The sequence below is a fragment of the Myotis daubentonii genome, chromosome 1, assembly GCF_963259705.1.
Source record: "Myotis daubentonii chromosome 1, mMyoDau2.1, whole genome shotgun sequence".
Classification (NCBI taxonomy): domain Eukaryota; kingdom Metazoa; phylum Chordata; class Mammalia; order Chiroptera; family Vespertilionidae; genus Myotis; species Myotis daubentonii.
Window position 1 is genome coordinate 7,184,509 of NC_081840.1, and position 19,493 is coordinate 7,204,001.

The 19,493-nt window shown below is 50.7% G+C and overlaps 1 protein-coding gene across 1 annotated transcript; it reads right to left on the minus strand.

Annotated features, from left to right (window-relative positions):
- Positions 1-5,260: 5,260 nt before the first annotated feature.
- On the minus strand, positions 5,261-11,059 carry HSP90AA1 (heat shock protein 90 alpha family class A member 1). The gene is made up of 11 exons (XM_059686796.1): positions 10,909-11,059; positions 10,217-10,378; positions 9,759-10,125; positions 9,292-9,425; positions 8,380-8,700; positions 8,056-8,221; positions 7,701-7,891; positions 7,446-7,593; positions 6,959-7,227; positions 6,323-6,656; positions 5,261-6,040 (listed from the first exon to the last, which is right to left on the minus strand). The coding sequence occupies exons 2-11, from the start codon at positions 10,376-10,378 to the stop codon at positions 5,931-5,933; spliced, it is 2,202 nt and encodes a 733-aa protein (XP_059542779.1). The 5' UTR covers positions 10,909-11,059; the 3' UTR covers positions 5,261-5,930.
- Positions 11,060-19,493: the final 8,434 nt, after the last annotated feature.

Below are 19,493 nucleotides of genomic sequence, written 5' to 3' on the forward strand. Positions count from 1 at the left end.
AATTTCTGAAAAATGTGTCAGCGGGGATTTTGATAAGGACTGTGTTGAATCTGTAGATCACCTTAGGGAGTATTGCCATCTTAACCATATTCTGTCTTCCAATCCTTGAGCATGGAATGTCTTTTCCTCCAGCGGTTCTCAACCTGTGGGTCGCGACCCCTTTGGCGGTCAAACGACCCTTTCACAGGGGTCGCCTAAGACCATCCTGCATATCAGATGTTTACATTATGATTCATAACAGTAGCAACATTACAGTTATGAAGTAGCAACGAAAATAATTTTATGATTGGGTCACAACATGAGGAACTGTATTTAAAGGGCCAGAAAGGCCCTGACCGGTTTGGCTCAGTGGATAGAGCTTCGGCCTGCGGACTGAAGGGTCCCAGGTTCGATTCTGGTCAAGGGCACTACCTTGGTTTGGGGCACATCCCCAATAAGGGGCGTGCAGGAGGCAGCTGATCCATGTTTCTCTCTATTCCTCTCTTCCTCTCTGTAAAATATCAATAAAATATATTTTAAAAAAATAAAAATAAAGGGCCAGAAGGTTGAGAACCATTGCTTTATTAGATCTTCTTTTAACGCATTTTTGTGGCTTTTCGAGCATGAGTCACACATTTCTTTTGTTAAATTTCTAAGTATTTTTTATGCTATTATAAAAATAGAACTGTTTTCTTAATTTTATTTTTGAATTGTTCCTTGTTAGTGTATAGAAATACAACTGATTTTTAAAAATATGTTTTTATTGATTTTAGAGGAAGGAAGAGGGAGAGATAGAAACATCGATGATGAGAAACATCAATCGGCTGCCTCCTGCACGCCCCCTACTGGGGATCGAGCCTGCAACCCAGGCATATGCCCTGACTGGGAATCAAACCAGTGACCTGTTGGTGCATGGAATGATGCTCAATCCACTGAGCACCACTAGCTGGGCAGTACAACTGATTTTTAACTATTGATCTTGTATCCTGCAACCTTATTGAACTTGTTCTAATAGAGGTGTGTGTGTGTGTGTGTGTGTGTGTGTGTGTGTGTAGTCCTTATGATTTTCTCTATACAAGATCATGTCATCCACAAATAGAGATACTCTTTACTCCTTCCTGTCCAATCAGGGTGCCTTCTTTTCCTTTCTCTTGACTAATGGCCCTGGCTCCAATCTCCAGTGCAGTGTTGAGTAGAACTGGCAAGAATGAACATCCATGCCGAAACCGGTTTGGCTCAGTGGATAGAGCATCGGCCTGCGGACTGAAAGGTCCCAGGTTCGATTCCGGTCAAGGGCATGTACCTTGGTTGTGGGCACATCCCCAGTGGGAGATGTGCAGGAGGCAGCTGGTCGATGTTTCTCTCTTATCGATGTTTCTGACTCTATCTCTCTCCCTTCCTCTCTGTAAAAAATCAATAAAATATTTTTAAAAAATGAATGAACATCCTTAGTCTGACTTGTGCATTTCATCGTACAAGTACCTGGTGTGTGTCTGAGTTACAAAGATGTGCTAAGGAACATGAAACCATGTGACAACATCCAGGAGGCACTTCAGAGAGCCGGGAGGGGTTTCAGGGGCTGTGTCTCCATCCATTCAGCCATGTAACAAGCGGGGAGCTGATCTATTGATTCTTTTTCATTCTGACTTGTTAGGGTTGCTGTTTTTCTGATCTGGAATTTAAAAAACAACGGTGCTTCCTTTTGGGCCCCCGTTCCAGCTCTAGAACACGCATTGGTCACGTGTTGAGGCCCTAGAGTACTTTCACAAGATGATGTGTGTTTTGAGCAGGCCGACACCCTTGGTGGACGATCTGCTCAGCTGGCTGGTTCTGCATATCACCATGGAATCTTTGTTCAGGCTTTAATGCTGCTATTTATACACCGTGACTCACTGAGAGCCCTGCTTCCTGGAACGTTCTTCCCAGGGAGGTGAAGTGATGTTCCTTCCTACAGGGAGTCATCTGGAATCACACTTTCAAAGGTTGGAGCAGATCGTGAAGGCTAGGAAAAGGGAACATAAGCTTCCCAAATTACACGAAGTTATTTAAGCAAATTGCCCTCATCCCTGGAGGAAGGTGGAAACACAACAATTATATATACCAGTTATTCATTCAACTCCACAAATAAATCCAGGTGCACTGGGCCGGCGTGTCTGCCTTCATGGGGACAGGCAGCAGGGGCAAGAGAGACCTAAAATGAACCACCCCAGGACAATTGTGAGAAATGCCACAAAGGGAGAGGCTACAGGGGCTTTTCTGAAGAGAAGGACTGGTAAACTGAGGCCAGACAATGGGAGGATTTAGCCTGGTCCTAGGGGGCATGAGGCCCATCACAGCAAGTTACTGCTTAATGAGTAGATTTCTGTTTGGAATATGAAAAAGTGCTGGAAATAGGCTCTGGCCGGGTGGCTCAGTTGGTTAGAGTATCATCCCAATACACCAAGGCTGTGGGTTTGATCCCCAGTCAGGGCACAAGCAAGAAGCAACCAATGAATGCATGAATAAGTGGAACAACAAATCGACCTTTCTCTCTCTCCTCCCCTCTTTCCCCTCTTTCTCTCAGATCCATTTTTTTTAAAGTTCTGGAAATAGATACTGATGATGGCTGCACATTTTAAATGTAGTTAATGCCACTGAACTGTACACTTAAAATGGTAAGATGTGTTTACCTGGGGCTAATGTTCAAGACACAGTGATTTCCACCCTCCATCTTTTCTCTCATCAGACCATCCACATGTTCCTTCCCAAGACAGAGCCCTCCAGGCGCTCCTCTCCGCCCTGGCGATGCCCCCTCCCTCGTCCTGGAGGCTCCCCACTCCCTTGTTGAAATGAGGTCAGCTTCCTGTCCCCAGCCGGCTCCTCCCAGGAGCTTGCCCACACCTGGCCCCTCCTTGCTGTCCTTATACCTCTGCTGGGGTCCTCAGGGCCTCATTGCAGCTGCCACCCCTGTTTGGCTCCGCCCCCCCCCCCCCCCCCCCCCCCCCCCCCCCCCGTCCCCAGTGCCCACCAAACTGAACTGCCTGGTTCTCAGTTGGGTGTCCCCTAGAAGTAGTCTAGAAAACTTCCTGGCGGAGTGAGACTTAGACTGGGGCTTGCAGGATGTTACACTCTAGGACAGCGGTTCTCAACCTGTGGGTCGCGACCCCTTTGGCGGTTGAACAACCCTTTCACAGGGGTCACCTAAGACCATCTTGCATATCAGATATTTACATGACGATTCATAACAGTAGCAACATTACAGTTGAAGTAGCAACGAAAATAATTTTATGGTTGGGTCACAACATGAGGAACTGTATTTAAAGGGCCAGAAGGTTGAGAACCACTGATCTAGGACATTATCTGTGACAGAAGTGAACCTGAGTAAGGTGACCTCATAGGACGCCAGGGAGGAAAGGTCCGACCGGAGGTGAGTCTTTGGAAGTAAAGGCTGTCCATTAGTGAGCACTTGGCAATGCCAGGCAGCTGCTAAGCCCACTTGCCTAGAAAATGGCAGAGCAGCCTTGAAGGTACTGTCTCATTTACAAATGAGGTAAGAGGAAGGGGTCCAGCGACTTGACTTGCTCAAGGTCGCATTTGAATGGCAGTAGTCTGCTTTCTACATCTTTGCTTTTCTTTTTTCCATTTTTTATTAGGCATAGTACACCATTATCCACACATTTTAAGCTCTATGGATTTTAATATATACACCCATGCAATCATTAAAGTTTTTGGACACTTTCAAATGTTCCCTCTCGCCCCTCGACAATCCCACTAGGCCTTCTGGCCCCACTTTCTGATGCACTTTTCTTTTTCTGGAATTATATGAAATCAAGTAGAAGGTAGCTTTTTATGACTGGCTCATTTAATGCTTCTCAGGAGAACCCTGATCTTAACACTATTGAGTTTCCAACACAGAACCGGAATTTGTTTACCTAGGTCTCTAATTTTTCTTCTGTCCAGGTGTTGCAAAGCCGTTTTGTAAAATTTATTTCAATTTAGTATGCTACTGTGAATGAACACTTAAAGATTTAATTAACCATTGTTGCTAACACAAATTCAAATGGTTTTTGCATATTGATCTATCCTAGGACTTTGCTAAATTCAGGTATTAGTTCTCAGATCATTTTTGTGAATAAATTTTACCTTTTCTGATCTGTGCCTCTTTGCTTTTTCAGCACTCATTACCCTCCTCCAGGGCAGGATGGGGCTGACCGGTGTGAAGTCACATTGGGTTTTAAAGCAGCAGGTGAGACTCCTGGTGGTGTGTATGCCCATTGGGCTGAGCGACCCCTGTGGGTGGTCCCATCTCCAGCCCAGGGGTTCCTGGGGACAGTTCCAGAGACAGTACTTGCCTACGTGCCATGAATCTCTCAGGGCAGGGTCAGTTAGTCCTCAGTTGGCAGACACCCTCAAGTGCCTGCTTTGATTTGAATTCAGTCTTGAACATTCTTAAAAGCCATTGTAACCTCCCTGTTGCACTAGCCCCAGCAGCAAGTACACCCACTTCCTCCAGCTGGTAACCTCTCAGTAAGCACAGCAGCAGAGAGACTATGGGCTGTGGAGTTAAATGTGGGCTCAAGTAATTCCTAAGAACTTCTGCCGCAGAGGACTTTAAGGAGTAAATGCGATTAGTGTTCACCAGGCCACTAAGAACCCACTGGGCACTAGGGCACTGGCTTTTCCCAGGGTATGGAATCCCACACTCCTTTCCCCATTAGTTACGAACACTCTTATAGGTGGTCTACAAACCCGAATCCTGCATGGACCTACCACCAAGTTTTCTAAAAACAATCAACTTCAGGACTGAAGACTAATTTAGCTATCGCTGTCCCAGAAGGGACCCCATTGTTTCCTTTGAGACCAATGATCACGCTCTTCCTACTGATACCAGCAGCTCAGCCACCTAGACATGCCTCTTACCTGAGGCTCAATAAAGCAACAGAAAAAACAAAGCAAGGTATCGGGGGGATGACAGTTAAGTAGATTTAGAAAAGAACTTGGAGACACTAAGGCCAAGGTTTTAAGGGGCTCTATTTAGACTGCAATGTTTCAGAAATGCCACCAACATGCAGCTTGGACATACCAACCCTGATGTAGAATGCTCGATTAGAGACCATATTAGACAGATGGGGAGGGCATGCTACCTGATGACACCCTGAAACCTGGGTCCCTGGGAAGTCGCAGAAAGACTTGGGGTGATCAATGTGAACCATCTATTGTCTTCTCCACTTGTCTAGGCAAGATTTGTGTATACCCAGTGCTGTTACATCAGCAACAGCCCCCAAATAAGACACTTTCACAGAACTTTTCTTTTTAATTTGTATTTGCCATAACCTTTTAAAGCAGAATGTGACGAGAGCACTGCCCTTCTATTCACAAAACTTGCTCTGAGTTACTTTCAAACAGCTTTACAACATATGCCTAGGTAGCTTATATTTCTGCTATGCTACACAATCCTTTAGAGACAAACCCTATGGACAGTTGCTACCATCCTGTTGGTCAGCTTAGCATACTAACTTCTAGAGGCCATACTAGTACATGCAGTTAGCTACAGGGGATGTCAGGCTTAAAAAGTAGATCTTAGGGGATGAAGGTTGTTTTAACCACACATCTCAGAACACTTGAGCAACAAAGATTTGGTCTACTTAGGAACTTGCTTGAGAGAGAAACACTTCAGACCACAAAGCTAACAAACATTAGGCTACACGTATCTTACAACAAAGAAACCCATTCTGTTAAAACAGGCCAACATGGAACTAGGAAAGAAAACAAGCCCGGCTTCAGTGCCTCAAGTATCACAGTCTCATACACACAGAGGGGGAAAGGAACCCGGTCTTCCCTTTAAGTAGTTGCCATGCCATACATATTTTTAAAATGTTAACAAAAATAAAGAAAAAAGTCCTTGAAAATATATTATCCAAGGGAATGAAGGTACAGAACTGAACACGTGTGCAGGTGTCCTGCAGAGGAGCTTAGTCTACTTCCTCCATGCGGGAGGTGTCGTCGTCTCCTTCCAGGGGCGGCATCTCTTCGGTCACAGCAGCGCTGCTCTCGTCAGCAGTGGGGTCATCTTCATCGATACCTTTTTGGAAATAAAAGCCATGTATTAGACTTCTTAAAACCAACTAATTAGCCTAATACTACTGCTGGCTTATAACTGCTCCCAACGCTAAGCAATTATAGGGTATTTGAGTCTCAGTTCCATTTTTTAGCCTTTATGGACTAGGGACCTATTTATCTACCCCTTCAACACGTTACTTTAGTTTCTCAAGTGGCATGACATGATCCCAATTGTGATCAAGTAGCTAAAAGTTACCCGCCCAATAGTCATGGGGCAAGTCTCTTTCTGACAACACAGGCTTACCAAGACCAAGTTTGATCATCCTGTAGATCCTGTTAGCGTGTGTCTGGGGGTCTTCCAGACTGAAGCCAGAGGACAGGAGCGCGGTCTCATAGAGCAGGATGACCAGATCCTTCACAGACTTGTCATTCTTGTCTGCCTCCGCCTTCTGCCTTAAGGTCTCGATGATGGAATGGTCTGGGTTTATCTCCAGGTGTTTCTTTGCTGCCATGTAACCCATTGTTGAGTTGTCTCTCAGGGCCTGAGCCTTCATGATTCTCTCCATGTTTGCCGTCCAGCCATATGTGCTTGTGACAATGCAGCACGGGGATGTCACCAATCGGTTTGATACGACCACCTGTAATCAAAGTACTAAGCATTAAGATGTCCGGGCATTAAGTTGTAGCTAAGATTACTACAACTCTTCAGCACCTATGTCAGCTTTATTGTGAAGTGAAATCTAAGAAATCTAACAAGTACTGAGGAATCAGAAATATGATGTACTTGCAAACTTAGATATCCCACTGAATGGAGAGGCTAAACGTTTTCTATCCTAAGTTTGCAAGTACATTGTATGGCTTAACATGGGGGGGGGGGGGGAATCTACCACCACTTCTAGGAAGTGTCAAAAATTAGCAAATGTAGGTACAAGAAACACACCTTTTCTACTTTTTTCTCCAAGATGTCCTTCATGATTTTGCACAGGTTTTCAAACTTGGTTTTTTTCTCTTCCTGCTTCTTTTTCTCTTCTTCATCTTCTGGAAGTTCCAAGCCCTCTTTGGTGACTGACACTAAGGTCTTCCCCTCAAACTCCTTCAGCTGCTGCACACAGTACTCATCAATAGGCTCGATCATATAGATCACTTCTAGGCCGTGCTTCCGAAGACGCTCCACGAAGGCCGAGTTAGCGACCTGGTCCTTGGTCTCTCCTGTATCGAAGAATTACTTTTAGACCTTTCCCAAGGTGTCATCTCCCTTGGCTTTTCTTATCTAGTCAGATCTGACCACCACAGATATGGCCAGATCAGTTAACTACCTCGCCGAGATCAACACCTACTAATGTATGGGGAGAGCCACACAGGTAGAAAACACCCAGTCCCTGTGAGGTTCCAAGCACCATGGGTGACATGGACACATCGCCCATTACCTGTGATGTAGTAGATGTGCTTCTGGTTCTCCTTCATTCTTGTGCAGTAGTCCTTGAGGGAGACCATCTCATCACCAGAAGCAGATGTGTAGTATCGTAATAGCTCAGAGAGCTTCTTCCGGTTTTGAGAATCTTCATGAATTCCAAGCTGAAAGATAACATTAGCTTTAGAAAAACTTTCTGCATTAAAACAAAATTTGAAATTTTGAGAAGCCAGTTTCATTATTACTAATGCTCCAATGTGTTTATACCAACCTTAATATTTTTAGAGAACTGTTCATAAAACTTTTTGTAGTTCTCCTTATCTTCTGCCAGTTCAGTGAAGAGTTCTAAGCATTTTTTGACCAAATTCTTTCTAATAACTTTCAAAATTTTGCTTTGTTGCAACATCTCTCGGGAAATATTTAGAGGGAGATCCTCAGAGTCCACCACACCTCTAATGAAGTCTGAAAGAATATAAAGACCAAAGTCACTCTAAGGACAAAAATCAACCAAATACGAGCAAGCCCCCAAAACCAAAGATGAATTATGACGACCCCCCCCCCCCGCTTAAGTTAAGAATGACTTTAACCAGTGCCAGTGGTCATTCTTCATACCCAACTCTACTTACTCAGGTATTCAGGGATCAGCTCCTCACAGTTATCCATGATGAAAACTCTGCGAACATACAACTTAATGTTGTTCTTTTTCTTTCTGTTTTCAAACAGGTCAAACGGAGCACGTCTTGGGACAAAAAGAAGGGCTCTGAATTCCAACTGTCCTTCAACTGAAAAGTGCTGTAATAAAACACACACCAAGTCATAATCAGTGGATGAACACTAGCCGTTCCCTAACTCACAGCACTGTGGGAGAAGGGCTGGGATGAGAAAATTTAACTACTTCAGACAGAACCTGCAGAGGCAGACTGGCCTGGCCGCACTCGGCAGTCACTCACCTTCACTGCCAAGTGATCCTCCCAGTCATTGGTCAGGCTCTTGTAGAATTCCCCATATTCTTCATTAGTAATGTCATCAGGATTTCTGGTCCAAATTGGCTTTGTTTTGTTCAGTTCTTCTTGATCGATGTACTTCTCCTTGATCTTCTTTTTCTTCTTCTTGTCACCATCCTTCTTTTCTTCTTCCTCTTCGTCAGAACCAACATCTTCGATTTCAGGCTTGTCTTCTGACTCCTTTTCTTCTTTTTCCTTCTCTTCCTCTTTCTCTTCCTTTTCTTCAGCCTCATCATCACTGACTTCTTTATCACGTTCCTTCTCCACCTGCAAAAAAAGACAGTCAGTCACATTCTAGAATGAAAAAATTAACTAAATGAAGATAAAGACTCTATACCAAAGCCTAAATTAGCTAAGAAACATTAACCAAGAAAACTTCTCATGAATACTTCATGTTTTTAACTAAATACTAGAGGCCTGATGCAAGAAATTCGTGCAAGAGCAGGCCTTCCTAGAATGTTTTGTGTACCATTTGATTCTTTTGTGTGTGTGGCAGTTTTTAAGTTATTAATTTTTAAAATCACTTTTAATGGAAACAACATGACCAAAAACCTGTCACAGAATTTTGAGACCCATTAAAATAAGTTTAATGAGAAGAAAAAAAAGAGTGGGCCTCCCCCCCCTCCCACCAGAACTGGCTTCCCTCTGGCACCCTGAACCCAGGCTTCCCTCATAGCAGGACATCCGGTCTAATTAGCATATTACGCTTTTATTATTATAGAGAGCCCTGGGGTACCTTGGCAGTTAATAACTTCAGACTAGTCCAATAACTACTGGAAGTTTGGGTCTTTGCCTTACAAATCTTAAAGGACCAAACATTGTAATTCAGTCGCTTTGGTTATCTACATAGAAACTTACAAAGAGAGTAATGGGGTAGCCAATAAATTGAGAGTGCTTCTTCACGATCTCTTTGATCCTTCTCTCCTCCAAGTACTCTGTCTGGTCCTCTTTCAGGTGCAGAATAACCTTTGTTCCACGCCCCATGGGTTCCCCTGGAAGAGAAGCAGGGAAAACAATTCAATTTCAATCTCAATGGCCAAATCAGGGTAAAAAACCTACAATCTATTCAGCTCTCATCGGCCATACCTAACACTTTTTAAACCAATTTACAAAGCCAGCTTTACTGTTCCTGGATGGAGTCAGTCCCACAGCAGTTAACTGCCTCGCCCAAGATAACCTCCGTGTTAGGCTATTACACTATCATTGCTCACCAGCTCGCTCCCCAACTTTAGGCAAATTTCACAGCCTCTTTGGGGTCCACTGCCCACGCACCCCTACTTCCCGGCCACTGGCTTACCCAGCAAATTACACCATCAGGTGCCTACCTACGTCAGTCCTAACGGTGAAGGAGCCTCCTGCAGAGGACTCCCAGGCATACTGCTCATCATCGTTGTGTTTGGTGATCACAGTCACTTTCTCAGCAACCAGATAGGCTGAATAGAACCCGACACCAAACTGGCCAATCATGGAGATATCTGCACCAGCCTGCAAAGCTTCCATGAACGCTTTGGTCCCGGACTTGGCGATGGTACCCAGGTTATTGATCAAATCGGCCTTGGTCATTCCGATTCCGGTATCCACAATAGTGAGGGTTCGGTCTTGCTTGTTGGGAATGAGATTGATGTGCAGCTCTTTCCCAGAGTCTAGTTTACTGGGATCTGTCAAGCTTTCGTATCTGATCTTGTCCAGAGCCTAGAAAAAAAAAACACAACACACGTTGTTAAAACACAAGAGCCCCAGATGGTGAAACCAAAACCCAACTCTGCAGGAAAAGGCGACTTACATCGGATGAGTTTGAAATAAGCTCCCTCAGGAAGATCTCCTTGTTCGAGTAGAAAGTGTTGATGATCAGTGACATCAACTGGGCAATTTCTGCCTGGAAGGCGAACGTCTCCACTTCCTCCTCCTCCATCGGTTGGTCGTGGGTCTGGGTTTCCTCCGGCATCTGCAAAGGACCCCGGCAGCCCGTTGGGACCGCGCGCAGCAGCACGTCCACAGCAGCGCTGCGGCCCCAACCGCGGCCGCCCCGTGTGTTCAGGGCTTCATTTCAGGGACAAGCGAGACTGCGGGGGACACGCAGACAGGAGGCTGACAAAGGGATGACCTCATTCCGGGCCGCGCCGCTCACAGGGGCGCGCGCCACCCGAGCCCAAGTCGCTTGCAGGCCGCGGGCAACGGGCGCCGCCTCGCTGCGGCTCCAAGCCGCGGGCCGGGCCCCGGGAGAGGCCTTCCGGGCGGGAGGAGGGGAGGTCCTCCCTCCCGCAGGCCCCCCGCCGCACGGCCCTTCCCGAAGGGGGTGCGGGCCCGCAGCAGGCCGAGGCCTCCGCCGCGCACCAAGCCTGCCCCGCACCCACGGGGCCGAGGGGCTCCGGGCCGGGCCCCCGCCGTCCGCCGCCCCACGCGCGCCTGCTCGCCCTGAGCCCCCTCTCTCCATCCCCCCCACCCCCCCACCCCAGGCCCCAGGCGCCCCCTCACCTTGGCTTCAGGGTCCGCAAGGGCTCCGCAGCAGCACCGCACGAGGACGCAGAATCAAGTGGCGCACGGCGCCCGCTCCTCCTTATATAGACGCGGGCCCGCCCTGCGCGCGCGGCGCCTTTCCAGAAGCCTCCGGAACCTTCCGGAAGAGCCCTCCCCAACTGCTGCCGCGGCCGCGCGCCTGCGCCTGCGCCCTGGCCGCCGCCCGCGCCACCCCCAACCGCCGCCGCAGCGCGCCTGCGCGGCCCGGAACTCTCGGGAAGGTCTCGCGCCCGCGGCGCCGCAGGCCCCGCCCCGCCCCGCTCTGCGCGCGCGGGCGGGCCGTACCCCGCAGGCCCGGGGAGGGGGTTGGGGGGCTCGGGGCCCACGCTCTCCCGAGAAAGTGAACTTGTGGTTTGCAGCCGTGGGCAAACTACGGCCCGCGGGCCGGATTCGGCCCGTTTGAAATGAATAGAACTATTAAAATAAAAGACCGTACCCTTTTATGTCATGATGTTTACTTTGAATTTATATTAGTTCACACAAACACTCCATCCATGCTTTTGTTCCGGCCCTCCGGTCCAGTTTAAGAACCCATTGTGGCCCTCGAGTCAAAAAGTTTGCCCACCCCTGTACGGTGTCCCGATGGCGTCAGCTGCGTGCACTACAGGCGGGGCAGCCCCCCAGGTTCCTGCAGGCGGTCCTCGCGGCCCCAGAACCGGGACCCCAGCCTCAGGGCCTCGAGGCCGTGGGTAGGGGTGAGGGGCACTGACTGGAGGATCCGGGGCACGTTTAGAAGCTTGGAGGGTGGGGTGGGGGGGACAGGACCGCTTCTCTTTGGCAGCGAGTGTGGGTTCAGGCCCCTGGAATTCGGACATGTGTCTGCAGAGCCTCATGGTGCGGCCCGGCCGGGGGCGGTGACCAGGGAATGTGGCCCGGGGGGCACTGGACCCCCGTTTCTGCCTTCACTGACGGCTGCCCCCGCCCTCCCGGCGCCCCGAGGTGATGCTGGGGGTCCGCCTGTCCCCCTAGAATCGGGGAGCGCAGGCCGATGCTCGATTTCGGGGCTGTGCACAGGGGACCTGCGAAAGGGGGCGGGCGCACAGCCCCGAACCCCCAAACCCTAGCACCGCCCCGAAATCCCCAAACCCTAGCACCGCCCCGAACCCCCAAACCCTAGCACCGCCCCGTGGTCTCCCGTAGCCACATCCCCCACACCTTGAGGGCCCCTTGGTGCGGAATCCCAGCTCTTGGTGAACAAAATGCTGTGTCCCCAGCTACACCTATCGATAAAGCACGTGTTTTTTTTAAAAAAAGTATTAATTTACATAATTCCAGGAATCCTTTTAAAGTAATTCACCTCCGGGGTGAGTAAGCTGCGCCCAAAGCCAGTTTCTAAATGGGCAGACACAGCGCCGTGAACCAGGCCAGGAGAGGGGTCCTGGCCCCTGGCCGGCCCCCCGGCGGGGTTTGGGGGTGAGGCACCTGAGCGCCCCGCCCGCCCCCCCCTTCCAGCCGCACACACTCCGGCTGCTTTGTTTCCAGCCCCTCCCCCGCCGGCCCTCCTCCTCCCTGCGCCGGGGCCTTCGGGGACAGTCTGGAATCTTCCTAGGAAGTGAGCAAACTTGTCCGCCCCCCCCCCCCCTTCCCCAGTTTCTCCAAGGTCGGGTTTTTAAACGGGGGCTGGGGACCCATTAGAAGTGGGTGAAGTCAACGCGGGGCGTCCTGAGTCACGTTAAAACAGAAGAAACAGGGTGGCAAGGGCCACCACGCGGTGGGTCGTTGGGCATCGGGGGTGCACGCTGCAGAACGCACTTCCGACCCAGCTGCGTCTCAGGCTCGGCCTGGCTTTTCCCAGCGGCCGGGCTGGGGCGGGCGAGGAGGAGGAAGAGGAAGGAGAAGCAATTGAAGCGGCAACTTCCCGGTGGCCGCTGTCAGCAGGGCCGGGCCACCGCGCGCCTCCTCCACCTCCACCTGCTCTCCTGCCTTGGAGCTGGCCCACTTCTGCAGGGCCCGGGGCGTTTAAGATTTCCTGTGGACGAGCCAGGCCAAACCCCAGCCGTGAAACTGTTCTGGAGCCTTCACCTCCCGTCTCCTGCGGAGAACGCCCGAGGCCACCGGGAACCTTTGCTTCCCAGCAAGCTCCACCTTCCGAATGCTTCTGCCTTCCAGCTCACCCTGCCTGACCTCTTTGACCTCTGGGTAACCATCTTTGCCCCCCGCCTCCCCTCACAGCCTCCTCTGCAGACTCACCCTCTCCCTGGCCTATTGCTGGAGCTCCCGGAGCAGTACCTGGGCAGGTGATTCACAGAACAGCCCAGATCGGGACTCCCGACCTGGACGCTGAGGCCACTTCCCCGCCTACCTGGCATTCTTCCAGGGCTCACTGGCCAGGTGAGGGTCCCCCTCCCCCACCCCCAGCTTTTAGAACCCAGGCATCCCTACAGGGGAACTGGGTGAGGCCTGCCATTTATGCCTCCTAAATACCTCTTGAATCCCCCCACTCCTCTCCACTGCCCCCCCCCACCTCCCTAGGTCCCTCACTACTGTCCACACAAGCATCAGCTCACCTGGAAGACCTTCATAGCCACCTGACTGCTCCTGGCATCTGCTCATGCCTGTCTCCACCCTGTAGCCAGAGCGAGCTTTGAGAACACAGATCTAACCCTGTGAATCCCTCCTCCACACCCCCCCCCAAACGCTCACTGACACCCCATCACTCCTGGGAGAAAGACAGCTCCTTAACCAGGCCTGTGAGCCTCGCAGGGCACCCCGCCTGCCCATTTATCTTCAGTTGCTTTTCTAAGCCCTAATCCACGATCACCCACAGGACTGTCCGCCTGCTGCTCCTCCAGCCTGGAACACCATCCCCCCTCTTTTTCTTCTAATTATGTCCTAATGGACCTCCAGCTCAGTATTTCCTTAGGGACCCTTTCCCACCCCCCACCTTGCCCTGAGATGAAAAGCTTCTCAGAACTTGGGCCCCTCCTTCCCAGCATGCACCACATGGCTCACCCACTTCACTGAACCTTCCAACCCCCGCTTGTCCACTCCCCCCTCACTTCCTTTGCTGCCCAGCCTCTTCCTGCCTCCGCAACTCTGTATTTCTAACGCCTCGCCAAGTCCTGCAGACGTAGCTCCTGCGTTTTGTTGAACTTGCCCTGAAGTGATCTTACTGTCAGGGGAAGCTGACATTTGAAACCTCCTCCATTGGAAACCTTCAGTGTCCCTCCATTAACCTGAGACAGGAGGCCCAGGCTCTAGCTCCCGGTGCCTGAATCCCAGCTCGGCCACTTCCTTTCTGTGTGACCCAGGCAAGTCACTCAGTACCTCAGGCTCAGCATCTGTAAAATGGGCATGAGATTACCTTCCTCATAGGATTGTTAGGGGGCTTAAATGAGCTCCTTCTGGCTTTGAAAATGGCCAGGACAGGGTCTGGCATACAGTAACTGCTCTGTACATGTCTATTAAAGTGAACACCTTTCTAACTTCCCTTTCGACTTCTTCTCTGACCCATGGGCACTTTACAAATGTATTAGTGTCCATATATTTGGAGGTTTTCAAGATATCTTTTACTGGTTTCTGATATCTGATCCCATTGTGATCAGAGATCACTTTGCACGATTTAAATTCTTTCAACTTTATTGAGAGTTATCTTGGTAAAGGTTCTGTGCACAAGTTAATTATGCAGAGGGAAAGATGCCAGTCACTTAAATAAAATTTTAGACAATGCAAACTAATCTGTAGTGTCAGAAGGCAGATCAGTGGCTGTGTGTGCTGTGCACACGCCAGGGGCAGGGCTGATGGGCCGGGAGGGAGGGCGGCAGGGCAGAGGACACCGTGGGTGATGAAGCTGCTCACTAGGGGATGGTTCACAGGTGCCTGCCTGTGCTGACACGTATCAAACTGCACTTCAAACAGGTCCGGTTTGCAGCATGTGTCAATTAGACCTCATAAAGCTGTTCTTTAAAAATGGGTGTTTAGCAAAGACCTAGGAGGTGTGTTCAGTCGAGTCATACAGGAAAATGCAGTGGTGCATACTTTGGAAAGAGGCACAGTCGACTCAGAGGAGGTGGCGGCAGCGAAATCCCAGGGCGCTGGGCCAGGGGCTGGCCGTGTGGCCCGAGGGTCACAGGAGACGTTGGAGGCCTTCCCAGGAGCCCAGTCAGACCCACAGCCACGCTGACCGTGGTGACGCTGACCGTGGTGTGGGTGGCGCCAGGACCAGTGAGACCCGAGAAGGCCTGCACCTGCAGAGCTGGTGTGTGGAGGCGGGTAGGCTTGGGAGAGACCAACGAGACAGCAGGCTGGGCGAGGCCATAGAGCCCGCAGGATCCTACATGGGCGGGGCTGTGGTCACCATGGTGCGGCAGGTGACTGTTCAGTGTCATCCATGTTGGGCCTAAACGTGGATGGGTGCCCAGGAAACAGGGTGTTGGGGATGTGAGCAAGAACTGGGAGGGAGGGAAGGAAGGAAGGGACCCCTGCGTGCCTGGACAGGTGCAGGACAGAGGCCTCTGTGAAGCCCCAGGGCTAGAGACTGGGAGGGAGAGGGAACTGGGAACAGGAGGCTGGCCTTCGAGGGGGATGCAGGGTGGGGGCGCCTGGGTGGCAGGACTCTCCCTCCCCGTCCCTTCCCCGTCTCCCCAGTCTCTGGTGGAAGCCCCATCAACGGGGCCTGCTCTGAGTCAGGCAGTGGACAGGTGTGCACTGAGCCCCTCCCCACCCAGCTGGAGGAATCTCAGGCAGCAGCCTCAGGAGCTGGCATTCCAGCGTGTGTGTGTGTGTGTGTGTGTGTGTGTGTGTGTGTGTGTGTGTGTGTAGGGCAGGTTGGTGCAAACTATAAACATGCAAACAGCCCTAACCGGTTTGGCTCAGTGGATAGAGCGTGGGCCTGTGCACTGAAGGGTCCCAGGTTCGATTCCGGTCAAGGGCATGTACCTTGGTTTCGGGCACATCCCCAGTAGAGGGTGTGCAGGAGACAGCTGATCGATGTTTCTCTCTCATTGATGTTTCTAACTCTCTATCCCTCTCCCATCCTCTCTGTAAAAAAATCAATAAAATATATTTAAAAATAAAATAAACATGCAAACAAGGAATGGGCCCAGTTCAGGTAGTTCTTCAGTCCTAAAGGAACCAGCAGTCCTGGCCACGAACATGAACTTCCTGGAAGCACCATCATTTCCCCTTGAACTCACCTCCAAACCTTCTGAGTCATCTGACTCATCCTTCAACCTCCACGTTCTGCCAGCTGCCAAGTCTGGTGGATTTTTCCTTTAAAGTGTCCTGTCTGTTCATGTTCAGGGTCCCAAGTAATGGCCACCTTCATCTGGCTCTTTCAGGATTTATCTGTCCTCTGTTCCTGTTTTCATCTGGCCCCTTCCCAGAGCAGGACTCCCAGGACACCAAACTAGCAGTCCCCCACGAGGTGGCAAAGCCCAGGGCCCAGCTGCTCAGCTCATCCTTTGCCTGCCCTCTGACCTCGGTGCTCTCAGACCTGGAACGCCGGCTGCAGACACCCACATGTCACCCAGGCCCCACAGGCCCTGCTCACAACCCCTCCCCGAGGAGGAGGAAGCACTGTCAGCCCTGACCAGGTGGCCTGGAATGTAAGAATATAGCAGAGAAATTGATAGGGAGGAAGAATAGAACATGAAAGTGTGTGTGTGTGGGGGGGGGGGGGGGGTGGGCACCAAGAACAAGCTGCTGCATTGTTTCCTGGTCTCCCTCCTCCATCCTCTCAGCCCCCCACCCCCACCCCCACCTGATTATTGCAGCGATGCAAGGGCTTGACGGTCTGGCCCTGACTGTCTCTCAGGACGTTTATCTGTCCGCTCTCAGTTGCTCCCCAAATGTGCCTGGAACCTCAGAGCAATTCCTCCACCTCCAACACCCTTCACCGCTTCTGCAGGTTGACACTTGTCTACCACACTCAGCTCAATTTGAAGTCACCTGCGGCTGTGTGGAGGAGGGGCTCCGAGCCAAACTCGCCCCAGGTGCCTCCTCCGCAGCTCTTAGCCCAGGGCGCCCCACTGAAATTAGACGTTGTCTTTCTCGCCTCTTTGGCCCAAGACCAGCGCAGGACCTGGCCCATGGCAGGTGGCCACCTAACATGGGGCATGAATGAGTACATACGCCCTCATTTAACATTGATGATAGATTCTTGGAAACTTTGACTTTAAGCAAAACCGCACAGCATGAAAAGACCAGTTGTACCCTAGGCTAATTGATAGAAACAAGAGTTACCTTCCTACAGCATATTTCTGGCCACAGAAACATCACCAAACTTATAAGGAAGACCCAAAACATTTTTAACATTAAATATTGAAATAAATTGAGCTATACAGACATCTAAGAATAATGAATAAAAACAAGTCAGCCCTGACCGGTTTGGCTCAGTGGAGAGAGCGTCGGCCTGAGGACTGAAGGGTCCCAGGTTTCGATTCCGGTCAAGGGCATGTACCTTGGTTGCAGGCACATCCCCAGTAGGGGGTGTGCAGGAGGCAGCTGATCGATGTCTCTCTCTCATAGATGTTTCTAGCTCTCTATCCCTCTCCCTTCCTCTCTGTAAAAAATCAGTAAAACATACAGTGGGGCCTTGACTTACGAGTGTCCCAACTAATGAGTTTTTCAAGATACGAGCCGTCTCTTGGCCGATTTTTTTGCTTTGAGTTGCGAGCTAAAATTCGGGTTACGAGCCAGCTTCAGATACCCCACTGCTAGTTGGTGCAGCGAACGTCACAGTGAACGCCACAACATCAGCCCAGCATCACGTGTCTCACTCGTTCACTTTTTGATTTAACATACGAGTAATTTGAGTTATGAGCTCTGTCACGGAACGAATTAAACTTTTAAGTCAAGGCCCCACTGTATTAAAAAACAAACAAAAAAACCCAAGTCAGATAGTGATTTTCCAACCCGCTGATTCCAGTTCAGGGTCCCAGGTGCCTGGAGCCTCTCCTGGCTGCTCAAGGCGCAGGATGAGGCCACCCTGGACGCCCTCCCATCGCAGGTGACCTCACAACCACTAACGCTCACACCGGGACGGTGCAGACAGGCCGTTCTCCTCCTGTGCATGGCTCTGTGACGTGGGAGGAAATCCACGGGGACACCAGCACACTTCATGGACAGCGGTCCCAGACAGGAAACGTGTTTTCCCCTGATCGTGTTAAAATGAAACCACCTGGAAGGGAAAGACCCATCAAGGACCTGCTGTATGTGAAGGCACAGGTTGCAACCCTTCAGCCCAAAGGCAGTGATGGACCTTTGGCGCCATCTAGTGGCCAGTTGGTTGGTTGCATTTGGGCCTCCAACTGGAAAAGGCTTTTTTGGGGCACAAGGTGAACAGGGGAGTCAGGGGAGAGAGAATTATGTGAACTCCGATCCAGATCACCATCATTAATGTCTCACCCTGAAACGTTCGTGGCAAAGTTTCCGGCCTTTCACTGAGTAGGAACAAAGCTGTCTTTGTACGAGAACAGAAGGGAGCAATTTTTTATATTAAAAAATGTGTGTGTGTGTGTGTGTGTGTGTGTGTGTGTGTGTGTGTGTGTCAGGGGTCCAAGGAGGGATTCCTGGGCAAGGACTGGCTCTTGGCACAGCCAGTGGCCATGGGACACGTCTTGGGTAAAGGCTGGCTTGTGCATAGGCCAACAGGGCAGCTCACTGGGACTGGGGAGACGGGGTGGGATGTGAATGGCCCCCATGGAGTGAGGTCCGCGGGAGGGGTGCCTTAGCCACATCCTGAGGACTCACCGCTCAGCCGGAGTCTGCAGTTGGCTGGTCCGCTATGCAATAGCTCAGGCACATGGGCCCTCCGGCCCCCAAGTCCCACAGGCTGTTAAGGTTTCAGGGGCAGTGGTGAGGCAGCAGGGGAACGAGGCCTGTGGGTCAAAAGCGTGGAGGGTGGCCACCCACCAGTGTGGTGAGGCTTCTGTGGGCCCCACACTGGATACTTCTCCTCTTCTTACGCCGGCAGTACCCTTGTTTCTTGGTGGGGTGACCAATAGCTCCCCGCCTCCCCCTGCACATGCTGGGCGTCTGCCTCAGGGGGTCATCTGCAGCACTGCATCATGGGACATGGAGACTGGTTCAGGGCAGACACCATCATCCCTTCCCGGGAGTGTTCTAACTAGAGTTGGTGGGGAAGAGCTGACGTTCCCTTTCAGATTCAAGATTATAGGGCAGTGACGGCGAACCTATGACACGCGTGTCAGAGGTGACACGCGAACTCATATTTTTGGTTGATTTTTCTTTGTTAAATGGCATTTAAATATATAAGATAAATATCAAAAATATGTCTTTGTTTTACTATGGTTGCAAATATCAAAAAATTTCTATATGTGACACGGCCCCGGAGTTAAGTTAGGGTTGTTCAAAATGCTGACACGCTGAGCTCAAAAGGTTCCCCATCACTGTTATAGGGTGTGCATCTGGTGTGTGGAGGCCTCCAGGAGCAGGGGTGAGAGGGGGACAGTGAGGCGCTTTCAGGAGCCAGCATGGAAGCACGCTCCTCTCCTGCCCCTCCTGCTTGGCTCTGGAGCCAACGCTCCCTTTGTCATTAGGCTACAGAGAGGTGGGGTCCCGTGTTCTGCAACCAAAGGAGA